General features: G+C 40.3%; 2 protein-coding genes across 3 annotated transcripts in view; one reads left to right on the top strand and one right to left on the bottom strand.

The window, feature by feature from the left end:
• PRKN (parkin RBR E3 ubiquitin protein ligase) overlaps positions 1 to 9,641 on the bottom strand; it is a 712,407-nt gene extending 702,766 nt beyond the window's left edge. The window contains exon 1 of the mRNA XM_071740466.1: positions 9,555 to 9,641. Coding sequence (XP_071596567.1) covers positions 9,555 to 9,561 — 7 coding nt within the window. The 5' untranslated portion in view covers positions 9,562 to 9,641. The remainder of the gene's footprint in view (positions 1 to 9,554) is intronic.
• A 118-nt stretch (positions 9,642 to 9,759) lies between these two features.
• The window catches only part of PACRG (parkin coregulated), a 212,858-nt gene continuing 204,058 nt past the window's right edge, over positions 9,760 to 18,559 (top strand). Inside the window, exons 1-2 of one of the 2 annotated variants that reach the window (XM_071740465.1) lie at positions 9,760 to 9,777; positions 10,754 to 10,948. In XM_071740465.1, the coding sequence (XP_071596566.1) occupies positions 10,796 to 10,948 (153 nt within the window). In that variant the 5' untranslated portion in view covers positions 9,760 to 9,777; positions 10,754 to 10,795. Of the gene's footprint in view, positions 9,778 to 10,231; positions 10,361 to 10,753; positions 10,949 to 18,559 lie in introns of those variants that run through there. The other variant, XM_071740464.1, reaches the window with a different exon arrangement.

The following is an 18,559-nucleotide window of genomic DNA, read 5'->3' as shown; positions in this document are numbered from 1 at the left end:
CTGCTAATGTTTCCACTGACAAAAAGATTGTTTTAGAGAAATAGCTCACACAATAGTTTTGAAAAGCCCAGATATTTCAGTTCTTTATAATTCTGAGTCTTTTGAAGTTAACCAAATATCCTTAGCTCTATACACTGAAAGTTATTAAATCTGATGTATTACACCTGACACAAGGAAGTTCTATTGTCTAAATTTGCTAGGGGAAAAAAAAAAAAGAACGAAAGAACTAAAAGGAGGAATTCACTGCTGAGCAAAACATTTAAAAATAAGAAAAAGGTAAAGAAAGTAGCAGAAAAACACTAGAAAAATATTGGAAAAACAAAGAAAAGGAAGTAGCAGAACTAGTCAAGACACAGAAATGCTTTACAGTTTTACCAAAACAACACATATTCATCATCACAATAAGCATTTCTTGGTTCTGGAAAGACAAATTTGTTTTTATTTTGATTGTGTTTTTTACACCTCACAAACAAGTTACAAATGTAAATGAATTTGCTTCAGTGCTCATCTATGTCATCATAATCAAGCTTAGTTTGCAACTACAGTTTTATGGAGTACCTTAAAAAAGACAGACATTTGTAATCACATGATTAAGTTTTCAAAAATAAACTAAAGCAAACCATGATGCCTGAACCCTATGACAACAAATGTATTGTTCATATCACCTTCACAAATAACACAGCACAACCAACTGCTTTTAGTGGCTACTGCTCTAAAAAAAGCTGTGCTTTTATTTCCTACACATTAATATATTATAACCTTGCTCTCCCTTAAACTGCCATAGAATAAAATGCTCTTTCCTCAATTAGTATCTCCATTCATCTTTACAGTATCTGAAGCTCTTAAACAATAATATCAACCTGTAAATGCTTTTTCTTCATATACTCACATCAGGAATGCATACACCCTCACTATAAGGGTTTAGGCTTAGTGCTCAGAAGCAAAGGCAAATTGTGACCTCAAATAGTAAGATGTCAAATGAATTTCCCAAAGCATTGAACAAAATAAAAAGCACATAGAAATTTTTTTTGTCATTTTCTTACCAAAAGATCTCTACTATAGGGAAAAATAACACATAACAAAAGAACTTTTACACAGATAAAAAAATGACACACTATCTCATCAGTGATATTTCCAAAATTAGGGTTAAAAAAGGAAGACATTAATGGCAAGGCACTCCTTGAGAATGTTCAATTGATAACCAGTTTCTTTTCATCATGTCAACTTAGCTCAAAATAGCTGAGTATAGAAAATCATCAGTCTTCCTTAAAGATCAAAACTGGAATAAAGCCGAGAGATGTGGGTTAAAAACTGTATGCAGGATTCAGATAATTTTGATATGTTAAATGGGAAATGACCCATCATTCTTCTTAGATGTCTTGTCACCATTGGTCCCACCCACCCCCACACAGAATTTCAGAGGTCATAAGAGGGCATGAAAGCTTTAAAATAGTTCTAAAGTCAGCATTGAAAAACTTTCCTCCATTGAGACTTTTAGCATGAACAGAGGTATTACTTTTTACAGATAGCCTCAACTGGTTCCGAATTCCAATAAATAGCTTTTACTGCAATAATTTAACTGTTTAGATAATAAAGCAGTAAAGAAGTTAACATAGTTTAATTTCTCTGAAGCACATAATTTACTATGCTGCTTCTTTTGGAAGGCAGTGTGATATATTTAGAAGGAATTACTAGAGATTTTGTGGCTTAGCCATGATAGCCATGTAGCCACTGTAAAAACGGCATCACTGAAATATCCTACATAAACCTACTATGTATTTAATTCATTATAATTGTGACACATCAGTTACTGCAATCTTTTGGCTGACTTAATGAGAATTCATAAACCAGACTGCCTTTGTCAGAAGATGTGTGTGTACCAGCAGAAATACCAGCTACCAGTGTACAAATATCTCAGGGGCGTGAAACAAAAGGCAGTCACGCCATTCACTAATTCACTAATTTTTAATTTTAATACAGATTTTGTAGTAACGTGACAGATCTGTTATCTTCATACACCTCAAAGAACAACTTTTGTGCTACAATTTTTCCGGAGTCAAACCTTACCAGAGCAATGTAGACACAACCATTTTTATTGTGAAAAGGGATGCAACATAATTACTGTTTAAAAGCAGGTCTGAGGTAAGTTTAACTCGGTTTAGCTCAGCAAGTGCTCAGCAGTGAACTAGCTCTTTCTCCACCTTGCCAAGCCTCAGGGATAAAAGAGACAAAAGAGTATTAGTGAATTTTTCTACCTCAGATAAATTTGATGGATTTTTATCCTTATTTTGTAAGGTCATCTATCTTTCTGCTCCCTTTGCACTGATCAAAATACAAAGAGCATGTGAGAGACCTAAGGTTCAACATTTGGAAACTGAAAAGTTGTTAAAATACAGAGTTTAAAGACCATAATTTACCATATCAAAACTTAGTTACTCAATGAAGAAAGTCCTCATAAAACAGAAAGATCTGCAAGATGCCACACACCGTAGTTCAGATGGGAGTGATCATGTATACTGAAATAATTGATAATTCTATTAAAACTTGCCTGCTTATTACCTCCAAACCAACCTTTACGGTGGCATTCTGTGAATTCTGGGTAGATAGCTGCATATTTCTGACATTTCTATTTGTTTCTTCTTTTAACAAGAAAATTCATACATCACTGGCTACATTTTATGTTAAAAGCTGATTTTCAGTCAATATTTATACACAGTGCATCACACACACAAAATAATTGTTAATGAAATTGATGGAAAAAGAATGGATTGTATCTCTTTCTACATTGTATCTCTTTCTACTTTAGAAAGATTGTATCTCTTTCTAGACATATCTACAAAAGACATTTCTTCTTTAGTAGTAGTAGTATTTGCTGTTATGTGTTCCAAAATATTTTTTAAATTTCTATATTTTGATACCATAGGCCTTTGCATAATGTTTCTGTGAATAAGCAGAATTTGAAAGTCTTAAATCTGTTTTCATCTCACAGATACTCTGGACCAGGAGTTTTGGTAATGAATACTATATTTCCACATTATGTATGCAGAAATTTTTAATTCCTGCTACAAAAGTTTTTGCTTTATCTTCCTTTGTCACTGAGAAAAAGAAGATAGGAATTTAAATATAATCTTCTCTTTTATAATGCCTTTTGTTGAAAGGGCTGTGAAATCCTGGTTATGTTCCCACCATCATCAGGAGCTGAACATATTCTGCAGCAGCTCAGGGTGAAGAGACACAAGACAGACTACGCAGATCAAAAAGAACCTTACTAAAATTACATAGTCCTATTTCTGCAGCCTCCTTATGTATTTTCCACTTATCTTGAGCAGACTGTTGTTCACTGGGCCCCTCTTTGAAGATGATATCCAGCATAAATTGGTAGGTTTTTTGCTACAATAGCAAGTTTAATTAGTTCAACAGCCAAATTAGTAATACACTCAGAGAGAGGAATGGGGCACAACACACAGATGGCGGCAGAGAACGGGAGGGAGAAGCAAAGGGAAAAAAATATAGAAAAGCCTTTTCCTTACTGATTCAGCTAGATCAGAAGTCACTTTACACAACTCTACTGCAACAAGAATTTAGCACAATACAGAAGTCTTAAATTTCCATGTATATAAATATACATATATATATATATCTCACATATATGAGTCTTCGATGTTCTGATTTAGGTTTTGTTTACTCAAATTAACCACCAGAAAGATTATTCCACACGTTTGTGAACTACAGTGATCTACAACTCAAGGTATTATTAGGGGAACTACCCATATCATTACATAAACTAAAATAGAACACAAAGGTGTCAACAAAAGAAAGAAACAAAATCACAGCATGAGTTCATTAAAATATCTAAGAAGACAATTCTAAGAATACTTTTCCTTTGGTTACCTAAGCTAGCACCTTTATTTTCTATCCCAAACTGATACAGGAAAATTCTGAGTGTTTACTCTCATTTTGCTTCCTCAAGGTTATTTTCATAACAATGAGAAATATTTATGCAGAAAGTAAAGATACCAACACACGGAAGAAAACAACACAGAGGAGAGATTGCTCATCCAGATAGCTAAAACTTTCACCTACTCTCCCACTCCTAACTTGGTTACTGATATTTCATGGTCATATTTAATTGTCAAAGACCCTGGCAACCTAGAGACTATTACCACCTTCATCCCTCACTCACTAAACAAATGCTGACCAGTCAATGTTAACTTTCTAGAGCCCATCTTCTACATTTTTAAAAGTCTGGGGCCTTCTCTCATGCTTTTTTTTCTTTGTGAGATATTTCCTGGAAACTTCTAAGAAGGTGCTGCCTTCTTTTTTTTTTTCTCTGTAATACCTGTTAAAAATTCAACAGGTTTTCAGGAAGGTGATAATTATTGCCAAAATTGTTGACCAAGAAATAGCTCAGCCAATCCAACTGCACAGTGTCACTTCCCTTGCATCAGCACTGGTTCTCAGCTGATCTGATGGTAAGCAGATGGAGGGTACTAAATGAAAAAACCAATAAAAAAACTCTCTCATACCCCTAAGTAAGCAGGAGTTTTGACAACCAAGGCTATTTAACTAGAGTCACCTGAATAACAACATCAGCTCAGTGAATGTTGGGTAGTAAAGGGGGGAGGGCACCAAAATATTTTCCTTCAGGTGGCAATCATCAGCATTACACATCACCACTTTTAGTATGTGACTCAGCAAGGTAAAGGGTCAAGCAATGAAGGGTTAAAGGATGTTCCATTCAGTTAATAAACTTTCGTATTACCTTACTGTGAGCCAGCTCAGGGAACTGACCCAGATTAAAAAGAAACTCTTCCTTTTGGATTATTTTTTGGCTTCACAGCCTGAACAGATATTTGCTCTGCCGCAACTGAAACTTAGTTTGCTGGTGTAACGGGGGGAAGGAGTAGAATACAGCAAGAAAAGCAGCAATACCTAGAGACTGCACTTGGTGTAGTGTCACACTTAGCATGAAAACAAAGCCTTGCACTAACCCACATTAATATCCATGTATCAACCTTAATCCGTCTCTTGTGTTATACTTACAGCACTTAGGGCAAGTACGGGAGGGGTTCTGATTTGTATTTATAAAACCCTCAAGTTACTGTGGTGCTACAAATAAAATGCTTAAATGCCTGGGACAATTCCTTATAAAACAGATATATTCATATGTTGAATCTGCAATTCGTTGTGGTTTTTATGCTCTAACACATGAAACTGCAACATTTAAAGGAGCTCTTTATCAATGTTGTACTTTGCTGAGTGATGGGTATTTTCCTTGTTTGAGTACATATTTTCATAGTTTAAAATAGTTGAGGGTTTTTTTGAAGAAAAGCATTTTGAGGAAACAACTATACACTGACTTTCCACTTTATTTATTCTGCCTTAGAATTAAGCCTTTAAGAAGCCTACTTAATCCTGCCAACTAAAAAAGAAATAAAAATGGAAAACTATTGAAGTTACAGAACTGCTTCCCAGAGTAAGAATAATGTACCACAAAACATTAGACCAAGTTAGCCTTTTCTCTTCTTTCAAATTTAACACAAGTGTTTACTGATTTCAATCATTCTTGGCATAAAAGACATAAAACAGTAGAATTTTTATTCATAAATTTTTATTTATAAATTTTTATTTATAGTGTTTATTAAACATTATTGTGGCAAGGTACCAACTTAAAAACTATGTGTTACTGAACAGCTGGAAAAAGCATTACTTGCTGTTTATGATAGCCTATGACTAGAACTTGAAGATGTACTCCCTGTTAGAATCTTCAACTCCTTTACAACAGGAGAGAAATTAGCAATGCTGCACCAAATTATTAGAACTGTAAATTTTTCCTAATAAACCTCACTTATCAAATCAAATCAGGTATACAAGACCCTGGCAAGTTCTTGTCCAGGTCTTCTCAATCCACAGCCACTATCTTGTATCATCTTTGAAATTACATTTGTATATTACACTTACTACCAATCTGTTGTCCGGATCCATGGCACCAATATGGAAGAAATGCAAAAAGAAAATTGAAAATGCTAGGTCAACTGATGTCTTCCAGTGCTCACTTAAAAATAAGAAGCCCCTAGCTCAATTAAGTCCTCATTCTAAGTTTTAAAAATCTGTGAAACAGATCTGTGAAAACTTCTGGACAAGTGGCCAAGCAGATGACTGGGTTTTTTTTCTAATAAAGCATAATTTCCAACTTTCTGCCAAATTCAAAGTACCATATTAATTGAGTATCAGTCTTAATCTTCAACTCATGATCTAAACACAGGTCTTGCACCTTACTGTAAACACTTAAACTTGTGGTCTCTATGCACAACCCCAGTGGGTTTCTGCTGCTATCTGAATAATGAAGTATATTCTGCTTGGTGCTTCTCTCTGTATGTTAACTCAAAAATAAGATAGGTTTAAGCTGCTTGAGAACTTATATGTAGGTCAGGCTAGTCCAATGTGTTAAACCAACTGAAACATTAGGCACAAGTGTGCAAGTATTCATACCTTATCAATTCTGGCACAGATACCTTAGAAGTCACAATTAGCACAGATTTTACAAATAATCAAATATTTCCTGTCAAAATCTCAGGCTTAAGATTTTATCCAAGATTTTTGTTCGGTTCTTGATCACATGGGAGAGTAAGCTCTAGGTACCAGCACAGTCTGTTAGGCTACCCAGCTGCTGAAGGCTGCAAAACAGCCCTAATAAGTTTGATCTCAATCACCACTTCGTGTTAAAGCAAGGGTATTATTGATCAAAGAAAAAGCCACTGCAAGAAGTCACCAGCAGACCCTACCTCCACATCAACAAACCCTGAAAATGTGTAATCAAGATACCTAACCAGCTTGAGGTTAGGTACAAGTGAGAGACAGTGTGAGCAGGTGGTAGCAATTCCAGCTAGTGCTCAGCAGGCCTCTAGGCTGATCTCTGTTCTCTCCACTGGACACAATTTACCATTAAACTCATGCTTCCTAAATCTCCCTACCTGCACTAAGAGCTCTGAATTATCTTCTCCACTGTGCTTCCAATGAAGCACAAAGCTAATAAAAAAAAACATGTGAATGCAGAAAAAGAACGGAGGATAGGAAGCAAAGTGGCAAAAGAAAAAAAATATACAAATCTAGAAACACAACATGAAGTCTCAAAGTTAAGGTACATGGTACTATAGAAGCTGCTGACAGAAATACTTTTGTCTACAGTATATCTTGAGGACTGCTGAACATAAGACAATAAAGTACAAGACAGGTCCTTCAAGCAGTGAATATTAAGCTCATTGAACTGACATCATTGTTACAAATATAGAAAGCAGCATCAATTTGGCTCCCCAGTGGTCAGTGATTTCTGCAGGGATTCCCATCTTGCATCAGTCAGAATATACACACAGTATTATAAAGCAAAATTAAAAACAATAACTTCAAAACACTCCTGCAGTTGTATAATTTTTTTTCATTATTAAAATAAAATTAAATAAACTTCTACAGAGAAGTTAGCTGAAGTCCTTAACTGAACAGCCCAGAAAGTAGTAGGAATATGTGGTATCTTTATAAAAAAGCACTTTACTCCTGAGTGAAAGGACTTCATTTGAAGTCAAGCACATTACAGAACAAACTTCTAAAACCATTTGTAAAAGCAAATTATTTTGCCCTTCCCCTCTTGCCCCCAATTATGCCATGGTATTCCTTGCTCATAAATGCTTAGAGGAAAATTTTCAGAAAGTGGGAAGTTTGACTGGGTCTCTACATCATACACTTTGAAGAAAATTACTGTGTTTTTGCAGTGGGAGGTTTTCTTCACTTTTTTTTTTTTCCTCTAAAATAACAGGTTGCTGCTTGAATCATTTAAGGTTGCAACCCATGTAAAGCTGTGCTTATGAACTCACAACTAATTAGGACATACATTTCATAATCAATACTTACAAACATTTCTGTCTACCACAATGAAAATGAAATTTTAATTCCTTAGTCAAATGTTATCTTCATGTGCAGCAAGTAAACATTCATATTTCAGTCAGAGGGCCAGAGGCATCACATAGGCAGTTCTTTATGTACACTCAACTTACTTTTATCCTAAAGCATTAAAAAAACAAACATACACTGCGGTTCTGCAAACACATGTATTTTATATAGTATAGCAACACATCAAAACATTCCAGGAGATAGAACTGCAAAAGGAATGGAATACCTGACCCTCTACACTTCTCTTAAGCCAAGCCTTTTATTTAAGATATTCTCTGCTACATCGCAAAAAAATAATACTCCAAAATGACAAGAAAACCCAGTAAGTTCCCACAACTAGGAAGGGAACATTTGCATAAATATTTATACAGAGTGCTATTTGGAAAGAATTGGTTTTAACTTTCTTTTTAGCTTTTACAAAGCCAAAAAAAAAAAAAAAAGTACACTACCCAATCTCTCCTGTTCACACACTACTAAGAAAAACTTATGTCTAGGTGAGTAGTTGAGAGGCCCATGACATTCTTGTATACTTTTGAAAAGTGTAACTTTAAAATAAATATTTTGACAACGCACTGTATCATGAACAGTGATGCAGTTTAAGTCTTCAAACTTAACAGGTTTTATGTTGACTCCAACTATGACACCGACACTGAAGATGAAACAGTAAGCCTGAGAAAGGCAAGGAACTGTTAAAATACAAGTGAATCTACTACATTTTACAGCTCTTACTTCAAATAATTCACAAAACTCTGAAAGTGAGATGAAACGTAATGAGCAACGGGGACTACAAAAAAGATCCTGTGATTTGTGGGATTCATCTTACAAACAACAGAAAAAAACCACTGTTCAAACAACCGATCCACACGCCATACCACTATTAGATGGGTACAGAAAGCAGTTCAAGGGCCAACTGGCCAAACTCCCAAAATTATGAGGTCCAACTTGCTTCTTTGTCAGATCATCGCCACCGAGTACCATACCTGACCACATGAACTTACATGTATCAGGCAAGGGCAGAAAGCTTCACAGATCACACCAACCTATACCAACAGTATAGACAATCAACCCACTGAGGTGCAACGAGAAGTTATTTTTAAATGACCTCAATGACGAGCCCTAAACAAGTGGGTCACCTGCAGGTGGGTCACCCCCCACCAGCACAGGGCACAGAAGGACAACAGTGGCTCCGTGACCCCCGAGTCCTCTGCGCAGCTCCGCCAAGCGTTTTAGCAGCGAAGCACTAAGGCAGGAGAGGAGGCAGCGAGGGCACAGCCCACCCGGCGCCTTTGCTCCGGCCCAGCTCCCCAAGAACCGCGGCCACCGGGCGCCGTGCAACGCCGCCGGCTCGTCCGCGGGGGACATGACACCGGGCACCCGCAGCACCCACCGCCGCCACCACCACCATCACCACCCGCATGGTGGGTGCACCCGCCGAGGCGCCCCCCTCCCCCGCCGAGGCACCAAGAGGGGGGAGGCACGGACGGACGTGCCCACAGGGACCGAAGGGAACCAACCCAGCCCCGTCCGCCCGCGGTGGCCGATGCAGCAGTATCAGCAGCAGCCATGCGGGGCAGGAAAGGGCGGATCCGCATCCGGGCTCGCTCACTCACCTATCATGGCGGCGACGGACAGGGAGGGGGAGGAGAAGAGGAGAGCGGAGGAGACGGCAGGAAGGCGCGCGCCCGCGCGCGCGTGCACCCTCACAGCTCTCAGCGCCGCGTTAACTGCGGGCCGAGCAGCCAGGGGGAGTGGCGGACTGCGCATGCGCCCCGAGGGGAGGGGGGGGGGGGGGGGGGGGGTGTGTGTGGGTGGGTGGGGCGCGGTGGCCTTTGGGTAATGTAGTTCTCGCCTCCTCACGTGGACTGCCTTTCCCCCCCTCGTCCTCCCTTTTTTTGTTAATTACGGAATCACGGAAGGATTAGATGGTTAGAGTTGGAACGGACCTTAAAGCTAATCCAGTTCCAAACCCCCCGGTGCGGGCAGGGGCACCTCCCACTAGACCAGGTGGCTCACAGCCCCCTCCAACCTGGCCTTGAACTCTCCCAGGGATGGAGCTTCCACAACCCACACCTGTTTCCCGCAAAATTCTGTCGGACGGCTTCTTAGTGCCTGCCGGGGGTTGGGTGTGCCTGCCGGGGGGCGGGAGGGTGGGGCGGTGGGGAGCTGCCTTGGGGATCCTGTTTCTCCGGTGAACACCTTTGGTGTTTCTCTGCTTCACACCTCCCGCTTCCCCCATCTCACGTCACGCCCCTGCTCCTCTCTCTCCCTCCCCGCCCTCTGGCAAGGCGGGGGATTGTTGACGCGTTGCCTAGCGACGGGCGCGAGGCGGGGGGACGCGTGGTAGCTCGGACGGCGACCAATCCCCTCCGCGCCCCCAACGGACCCCGCGGAGGGACCCCGGCGGGTGGCGCAGGGGGTGAGGCAGGGCGAGGGCCGGCGGGTGGGCGACGGCAAGGCCCCGGGGGGCGAGAGGAGCGGGGAAGGGATGGAGACGGAGCAAGGGGAGGAGGATGAGGAGCTGGGCTGCGGAAGGGAGCTGAGGAGCGCGAGGGGCAGGCGAGGAGGGCTGTCAAAGCGCGGGAGGGGTGCGTGTGTGGGTGTGTCTGTGTGTATGTGTGTGTGTATATGTGTGTGTGTGTGTGCGTGTTCGTGTGTGTGTTTGGGGGGGGGTGTCGCTGGTTGGGAAGGGACCAGAGGTAGACCTGCTGTGTTTTCTAACACAGTGGCGTTGATGTTTGTTTGTTGTTTTGTGCTTTTTGGTTGTTTCTCTGTGTGCGTGTGTGTTTGTTGTTTGTTTTTGTTTTCCCAGTCTGCCTTTTGTTCCTTGCCCGTCGCGATCGCTGGTGGGTAGATGGTAGTGGAGAAAGGGGGTTCAAGGCCCCCAAAGCCCGGGGGTGAGAGGAGCCCCCCGCAGCAGGAGCCTCCGGGGCGCCTAAAGAAAAGCGAGCACCAGCAGCAGCTCTCCGACGGATTCACTGTTAAAGCCATGATGAAAAACGCTGTGGTACGTTTGCTGCTACTATAGAGGTGTTGTGGATTAGTTTTATCTCACGTGTCCAGGAAGCACGGGGAGTTAGAGCTGGGGATGAAGCATGTCAGGAAGGTGTGCGAGCTGCCAAAACTTCATCTGGAGTTTGCTGGTTGTTGAAATTACCTCCAGGTTTTACAGGCGTGTTATCATAAGGCAACTGTCAGTGCCAGTGGAAGATCTTGTGATGCCTTGCCTCCTACTATATTGCTTTGATACCAGGGTTTTTCTGTATCGTTTTGTACTGGCAAACTATGTTCTATTAAACTGTCAGCCTATGGAATTGTCTGCAAGGTTTACCACCTCACATTATAGCAAAATTATGTCAAACGATACTGTGGTATCATTTGAAAGTGTTTTCTAATACCGACAGTGTGGCATAAATTTAATGTGAATGTCACATATAATGGCAAAGTTCTGGAAAACACATTCATTTTTAAAATAAGCTTGAAAAAGAATAAAAAACTTCCATATAGTGCAGGAGACTACTAAACTGGAAACCCACATTAGTTTTCAGTCTCCTGGTTTAAAGACTATGAGTTGATCCAGCATGCTTCACTTTCTGTTCTAGCCCCAATTCATAATGAATTTAGAGGTATATGGGCAAAAATACTAGGATAAATGCCTTATATTGTTTTGACTACTTTTTTCAGACTTGTAGGAATAAAAAGGAATAAAAATAAGGTAGGAATAAAAAAAGCTTCAGCTACTGCTATGTGCAAATGTTAAACATGTAAATGGATGAGCTAGTATGAGCGTACATCTGCGCTTAAACTCCTGACTTGTATTTTTCTTTATTTAAACACAATGCAAGATCTTAGCAAAGTCTTGTGTTCTCAAGTTTTTTTCCAATGGTATATGTTATTTTGACAACAGTTAGGAAATACATTGTTTCCCTTGTTTTGCTGATACAGCAACAGTCTACCTGTTGCAGTTTCTTTGGACTTGTTTTCTGTAAGAGTATCTTTAAACAAAATAGGAGTAGAAAATGTGTACATTAAAATTTTTCTCCTTGTTAGTAAAACTAAAGTATGTTTCAATTTAGTTGGAAGAATACAAGGCGAAAACACCCAAACCTCCCCTTTGTCATAAAGATCTTTTGGTTTGTTTTTAATTCTAGAGATGTGTGGAATAAACTGCTATACTTCAGTTTCTTTAAGGATTATTTTTTAAGATACGTTTTATCTTTTCTGGACATAACTCAAATAATGGATATATGCATGTTCGTTTACACATTGATATGTAAAAGATGCTTGACTTTCTCTGGAAGAATCAGCAGCTTCAGTAGAGTTTCAGAAATATATAGTGAATTTTATAAAGGAGCTTTGCCTTGTGAAAACTAGCTATGGGTTTAACCATAATTTAAGTATTCCTTTAAGTATTTATAGACGTTTAACTTTTATGGTTGCAATTCTAACTTCCTGAACATTAGCAGAATGTTAAATTATATATTACTGTCATTAGACAACAGCAAACAGGTAAATCTGCTGCCTTTGGAGATACTTGTTGAATCATAGAAATTACGTTTTTCTTTCACGAACCTCTGGAGATCACAGAACCCAACTTAACCATTTGAAGTGCGCCTGTCACCTAGATCAGGCCAGTCATGGGTTTCCCTAGCTAAGCTGTGAAACCTTCCAACATCCCCTGACCTCTTTGGGCAATCTGTTTCATTTCTGCCCTGTCTGCCAGACCCCTGCCTACTGGCTCAGCATCCTGTCAGAGGCAGGGTTAGTAGCCTTACCTGCTCCACACGATCTGCTCATGACTGAGCAGGAACCAGTGATACTGTTGGATGTAGTGAAATGAGGCAATCAGGTGTTGCTAATTACAAGGTGGGAGGCGTGAGCTTGTGTTAAGCCCACCTGTGCCCAATTAGGGCTGAGCCCAGTTGTGCATGAGCAGGATTGGGGGGCCAGTAAAAGGTGAGCTTCTGAATGTGTGCTCAGCTCACTCTGGAGCAGCTAGAGAAGGAGGTTACCTGAGTCTGGAGCAGAAGCACTGGACGAGGCTTGCCAAGTCTAAAGGCAGCAAGATTGGAGCACTGTTTGTGCACCTTGGCAAGAGACACCTGTTTGACTTCAAAGTGCCTTGCCCCAAGAAAGGTTTCTCTGCTACAGTTGGAGGTCCTGAAAACTCATAGTGCCAGGTCTGTGATTTGCAAAACCTCTGAGGGAGGACAGGCAGCCCCTGGAATCATTTCTCAGGGAGCAGCGTGCAAAAAATTGGATAGAGTAAGGAATATCTCACTGCTACTTTATAACTGCAGAAGTGAGTGTCCCTTTGCTTTTTCCAACAAGTGGTTAAATGGAGCTTCCAGTTTATTAAGTACTCACTTGTCAGAGGCTGACATTGTCGATGAAGTGCTCATGGAAGGCTTAGGAGTTGACTGGAGGGTTGAGAGCACAGCAGGCAAATACAGTTAAGACATGGTAATTTTTTTCTTAACAGCATGACAAGGCACGGTGTTGTCTGCAACGTGATCAGCATCTTCAGGTCAAATAACTAAGTACAGATTAATACCCTTTGGTGTAAGCATGCAGTGAGTCTTAAACTATTACCATTAAGTCTAACAGATTACCATTGTACATATATGACTGTAAATATTGTAGTAAAGGTTCCAGAATTCTTTGTTGTTACTTGTGCAAGAAGCATTTTACTAAGCCATTTTTCATGGAAGTTGTTGGATAAAGTTTTTTTCCGAAGTCTGCTTTCATAGCCAGTAGTATGTTCAGAAATTAAGTACATGCAATACTCCAGACTTTTCTCAACTCTGGCTAGATGTAAAATTTAGTTATTAAAATACAGTTCTTAGTCAATACTCACCAAAATATTGTTCCTGAACTGAAGAAAGTGGTTTGCATTATATTATGCCAAAACTGTAAATTCATATAGCAGTTTAGATTAAGAGCAAAATCCAATAAAGGTCTTCTACTTTAACCAGCTAGATACTGTGACATTTACATTTTAATTGTGTTGTCCTTCATGTGGAATCATGAATGCCATCCTGTATGCTCATAATTCACGTGTACTGCATCACTAGAATTAGGAACATAATTTAAAATTAATATACAGACTAAGAAGTAGAAAACTGTCTCATCACTTCTGATCCTCTCCATATGGTTATTTTTGCTATTTTGTGCAACTGTACATGAGAGAAACATAGAATCATTAAGGTTGGAAAGGACCAACACCATCAAGTCCAGTCATCAACCTAACACCACCACCCAGCTAAACCATGTGAAGTGCTGTGTCCACATGTTTTTTGAACACACCCAGGGATGATGGACTCCACCACTTCCATGAGCACTGTGTTCCAATGCCTGATAAATCTCTCTGTAAAAATTTTTTCCTAATATCCAGTCTAAACCTCCCCTGGCACACCCTGAATCTATTTCCTCTTGACCTGTCTCTGGTTATGTGGGAGAAGAGACCAGCCTCACTACAACCTCCTTTCAGGTAGTTGTAGAGAGCAGTAAGTTCTCTCCTCTGCCTCCTTCTCTGGACTAAACAATACCAGTCCTCTCAGCCACTCCTTGTAAGACTTGTGCTCCAGACCCTTCACCACCTTTGTTGCTCTTCTTTGGACACTCTTCAGCAACTCAATATCCTTGTAGTGAAAGGCCCCAAACTGGACACAGTATTTGAGGTGCAGCCTCACCAGTGCCAAGTACGCAGAAAAAATCACCTCTTTGGTCCTGCTGGCAACACCATTTCTGATGCAGACCAGGAGGCTGCTGGCCTTCTTGGTCACCAGGCCATGCTGCTGGCTTCTAGTCAGCTATCAACCAGCACCCCAGGTCCTTGTCTGCCAGGCAGCTTTCCAGCCCTTCTTCCCCAAGCCTGTAGTGTTGCCTGGGCTTGTGACCACAGTGCAGGACTTGAAACTTGGCCTGGATTAACCTCATACTGCTGACCTTGGCCCATTGGATACAGCCTGTCCACATCCCTCTGTAGAACCTTCCTACCCTCAGGCAGATCAATGCTCACTTCCATCCACAAACTCATGTTAGTGCCTCCTTTTCTGTAATAAACTCGTGGTAAAAACTTTTTTTTTTTTTTTTTTTTTCAAGAAGGGGATTAATTTTATTATTTAAGGGCAACTGTAGAAATGGATTTTAAAGGATTCTTAACCACCAAGTTACAAGATTATGGAGGTAAAAAAGATGCAGAGAGACAAGTCTCTACGTGTCCTTTCAAAATGTTGTTACTGTGCTGCAAAGAGTAAGGATTCATAGTGATAGCAAATGGCAAGGTAGGAAACTCACTTGACAATATAATTTAATGCATACATCATTCATACAGGAGTTTTAGAAGCTTTGGGTTTTGGTGTTTAATGTCCATCCTTGCTACAATGGATCTGATGGATGATTTTGGAGTAGAATTGGAACTTAAGACATTGCCTCCAGAGTGCTGAGCCAATAAAGGTATGGAAGGATGTAGCCTTCCCTTTCCTTTTCCCTTTCCCCTGCCCCTTCCCCTTTCCCCTTTCGTTTTCCTTTCCTTCCCCTGAACCTTGGGCTACTTACTACAAAATAGCAGAGCTTCAGAAGAGACCCAATGAAGAAAATAAGGTGTTATTTTTCTTTTACAGATCCTCCTTTAGTAGCACTATTGCCAGGTAATTTGAAGTATTCTTCTGCAGGAAATGAATTTCAATTCCTTTGGCCAGAGTACTGAATTCAGATTTTCTTCCGGGCTTAGTGCATAAACCAGTAGGTTTTATATAAAAGTATCACTATTAAATCCATCCATGCATCTGTGTTGCAGGAAAAATGTCAAAAAATGCTGCTAGTAATGGGCCACATGCAGCCTGTGTGTAAGGGGTAAAGTGGGGATATCTACTAGATGGCCTTAGAAAGGGAGTCATGCTAAGAATTCTTTTGTTCCTGGCTTTCAGAAACCTAAGTAGAACACAAAGGTTATTTAGATTGAAGTTCTGGATATTCATCTTTGTTCCTCATTTAGGAGTCTATGGTCTGTATGTATTAGAATGAATTATCAATCTTTGTTGACTCTTCTTTCAAGCCATTCTCAGTAATGTGTCTTGTGAAGCACTTTCTTGACCTTTACCCTTTTATAATAACTCATAGCAAGAGTTTCATTATAAATTCACAAAACTACTTTTATAACTTTCATAAAACTACTTTTGTTATTCTCATTGTAGCTGTAACAGTTTCTAATTTCATTTTAAGGCTACGAGAAAGCATTGTTCATAGGAAAAAAGTCTTTTCTTTCTATTATAATTTATTGGAAAAGGCAATATGTTCTGGGATGAGTAGACTTCAAGTTAAAGAAAAGTTTTGATAAATGTTTATTGGGCAGTCATATGTCCCTCCTGTAGGATCTGCTTCAGTTCAACAGTAAAAGTTTCATGCAATCTACAAGTATACTTCAGTGAACAATGTAGGTCAATTTAAGCTGTCAGTGCTCTGGAAGGCAGTCCAGTCTTCTTCCTGTTCCTGGATTTTTTTAACTGCTGACCCCTGTTGTGCCCACATTTGTACAGTGTTGGCTGATTAGGGAACAGATCCTGCTAAACTGATTAGGGAACTCACAACTGAGTTCTAAGAGAGTAATTCCCCAAGCACTTAAAGCAGCATTAACTTGCACCACAATTGAGAGCTGTGGCTTTCATCTCTGTACATTTATTCCTTTAGCAATAGTTTACTCTGGTCTCTGGAGACCCCAGCTGAACTACTGGGTCAAGTTCTGGGGTCCCCAACATAAGAAGGACATGAAGCTGTTGGAACATGTCCAGAGGAGGGCCATGACGATGACCAGAGGGCTGGAGCACTTCTCCTATGAAGACAGATTGAGAGAGTTGGGGTTATTCAGCTGGGAGAAGATAAGACTCTGGAAGTTGCCTTCCAATACCTGAAGAGGGTCTACAGGAAAGCTGGGGAAAGCAGGAAAACTGCTTTTTACAAGGGCATGTAGTGATAGGACAAAGGCTCATGGTTTCAAACTGCAAGAGGGTAGATTTACATTAGACATAAGGAAGAAATCCTTTGGTGTGAGGGTGGGTAAACATCAGCACAAGTTGCCTAGAGAAACTGTGGATCCCCCTTTCCTGGAGGTGTTTCAAGGCCAGGTTGGATGGGACTTTGAACAACCAGATGTAGTGGGAGGGTTGGTGGGATGTAGAGGGAGGTTGGAACTAGGTGATCTCTAAGGTCCCTTTCCAACCCAAATCAGCATAAGAATAACATAAACCTCCTTGAAGGTGTCCACAGGAGAGCCACTAAAATGGTCATCAGGCTGGAGCACCTCCCCTGTGAAGACAGGCTGAGAAAGTTGGCATTGTTCAGTCTAGAGAAGAGAAGGCTTCAAGGTGACCTCATAGTGGCTTTCCAATATCTGAAATGGGCCTACAGGAAAGCTGGGGTAGAGATTTTAGCACAGGTGTGTAGTGAGAGGACAAGGGGAAATGGTTCAAACCTTGAAGAGGGGAGATTTAGGTTAGACATTAGGAAGAAACTCTTTCCTGTGAGAGTGGTGAGGCACTGGCACAGGTTGCCCAAAGAGTTGTGTCTGCCCCTACCTGGAGGTGTTCAAGGCCAGGTCGGATGGGGCTTTGAGCAATGTGATCTAGTGGAAGAGGTCCCTGCTCATTTAAGGGGGTTTGGAACTGATGAGCTTTAGAGTTCCTTCCAGCCCCAGCCATTCTGTGAGTCTATGATTCTTTGCTTCTATGATAATATAAGCTTTTGCATGGCTGTGCAGTGAACTACACTGCACTGGGACCCTGATGAAAGCTAGATTAAAAGTAGCTCAGCATTTTTTTCATAGCAGTACAGACTTGACATACAGTTCTGCAACAGCACAAGCTGACAACAGTTGTGGCTGCTTCAGCCCTGCCTGCTTCTGCTCTGTATTTTAGCTCCTCCATTGTGCAATTGAATGGAACTGAATTGATGGGGCACTTCAATTACATTAGATCCAAACATGAAAAGCTTTAATGCAGGGAGGGAAGTTTTTATTTCCCCTCATAAAGTTACAAATCTTTCTAATTCCATGCCTGTTTTCACTGTAATGGACACACTGATAATATAACGAACCAGAATACACAAGAAAAGCACTAATACTGAAGACCATAATGTCTTCTAAAAAAGCCTGTATTTCATATTGTCTTTCCAGCTATAACTTACATGGCTTAGTCATACTGCCCTTTTTACATAAGAAGACTTTAAAATCATCCCTTAATTTTTGCAAATACAGGGGAAAGTTGATATTTTTTTGTAGTTGCAGTGCTAGGAAGATAAGATTTGTTCAACATCCTCAAGCATGAAGAAATCATGCTGTTTCTGTTATGAATGTCTGTTACACACTTGAATCTCTAGTAATTTATTTTTTTTATTATTATTCACTCATGTGACTTAAAATAGATAAGTAAATTATCAGTTAGACTCCATTTCATGGTTTTGCTTGACATTTCTTGTCTTAAACCACTTCATTTGATTCACGTTATTTTACTCAGAAAAAGACCTTGGAAGAGTTTAAATTCTGAATGTAAAATGTAAATTGATTTTTAAACATTATGGTGTTTCAAGACTCCTCTGCTAATCAGTGTTTTATGAACTAATA

This window comes from Heliangelus exortis, chromosome 3 (assembly GCF_036169615.1).
Source record: "Heliangelus exortis chromosome 3, bHelExo1.hap1, whole genome shotgun sequence".
In the NCBI taxonomy this organism is placed as follows: domain Eukaryota; kingdom Metazoa; phylum Chordata; class Aves; order Apodiformes; family Trochilidae; genus Heliangelus; species Heliangelus exortis.
The sequence above is the reverse complement of the archived record's forward strand: the minus strand, read 5'-3'. Positions and strand labels throughout refer to the sequence as shown.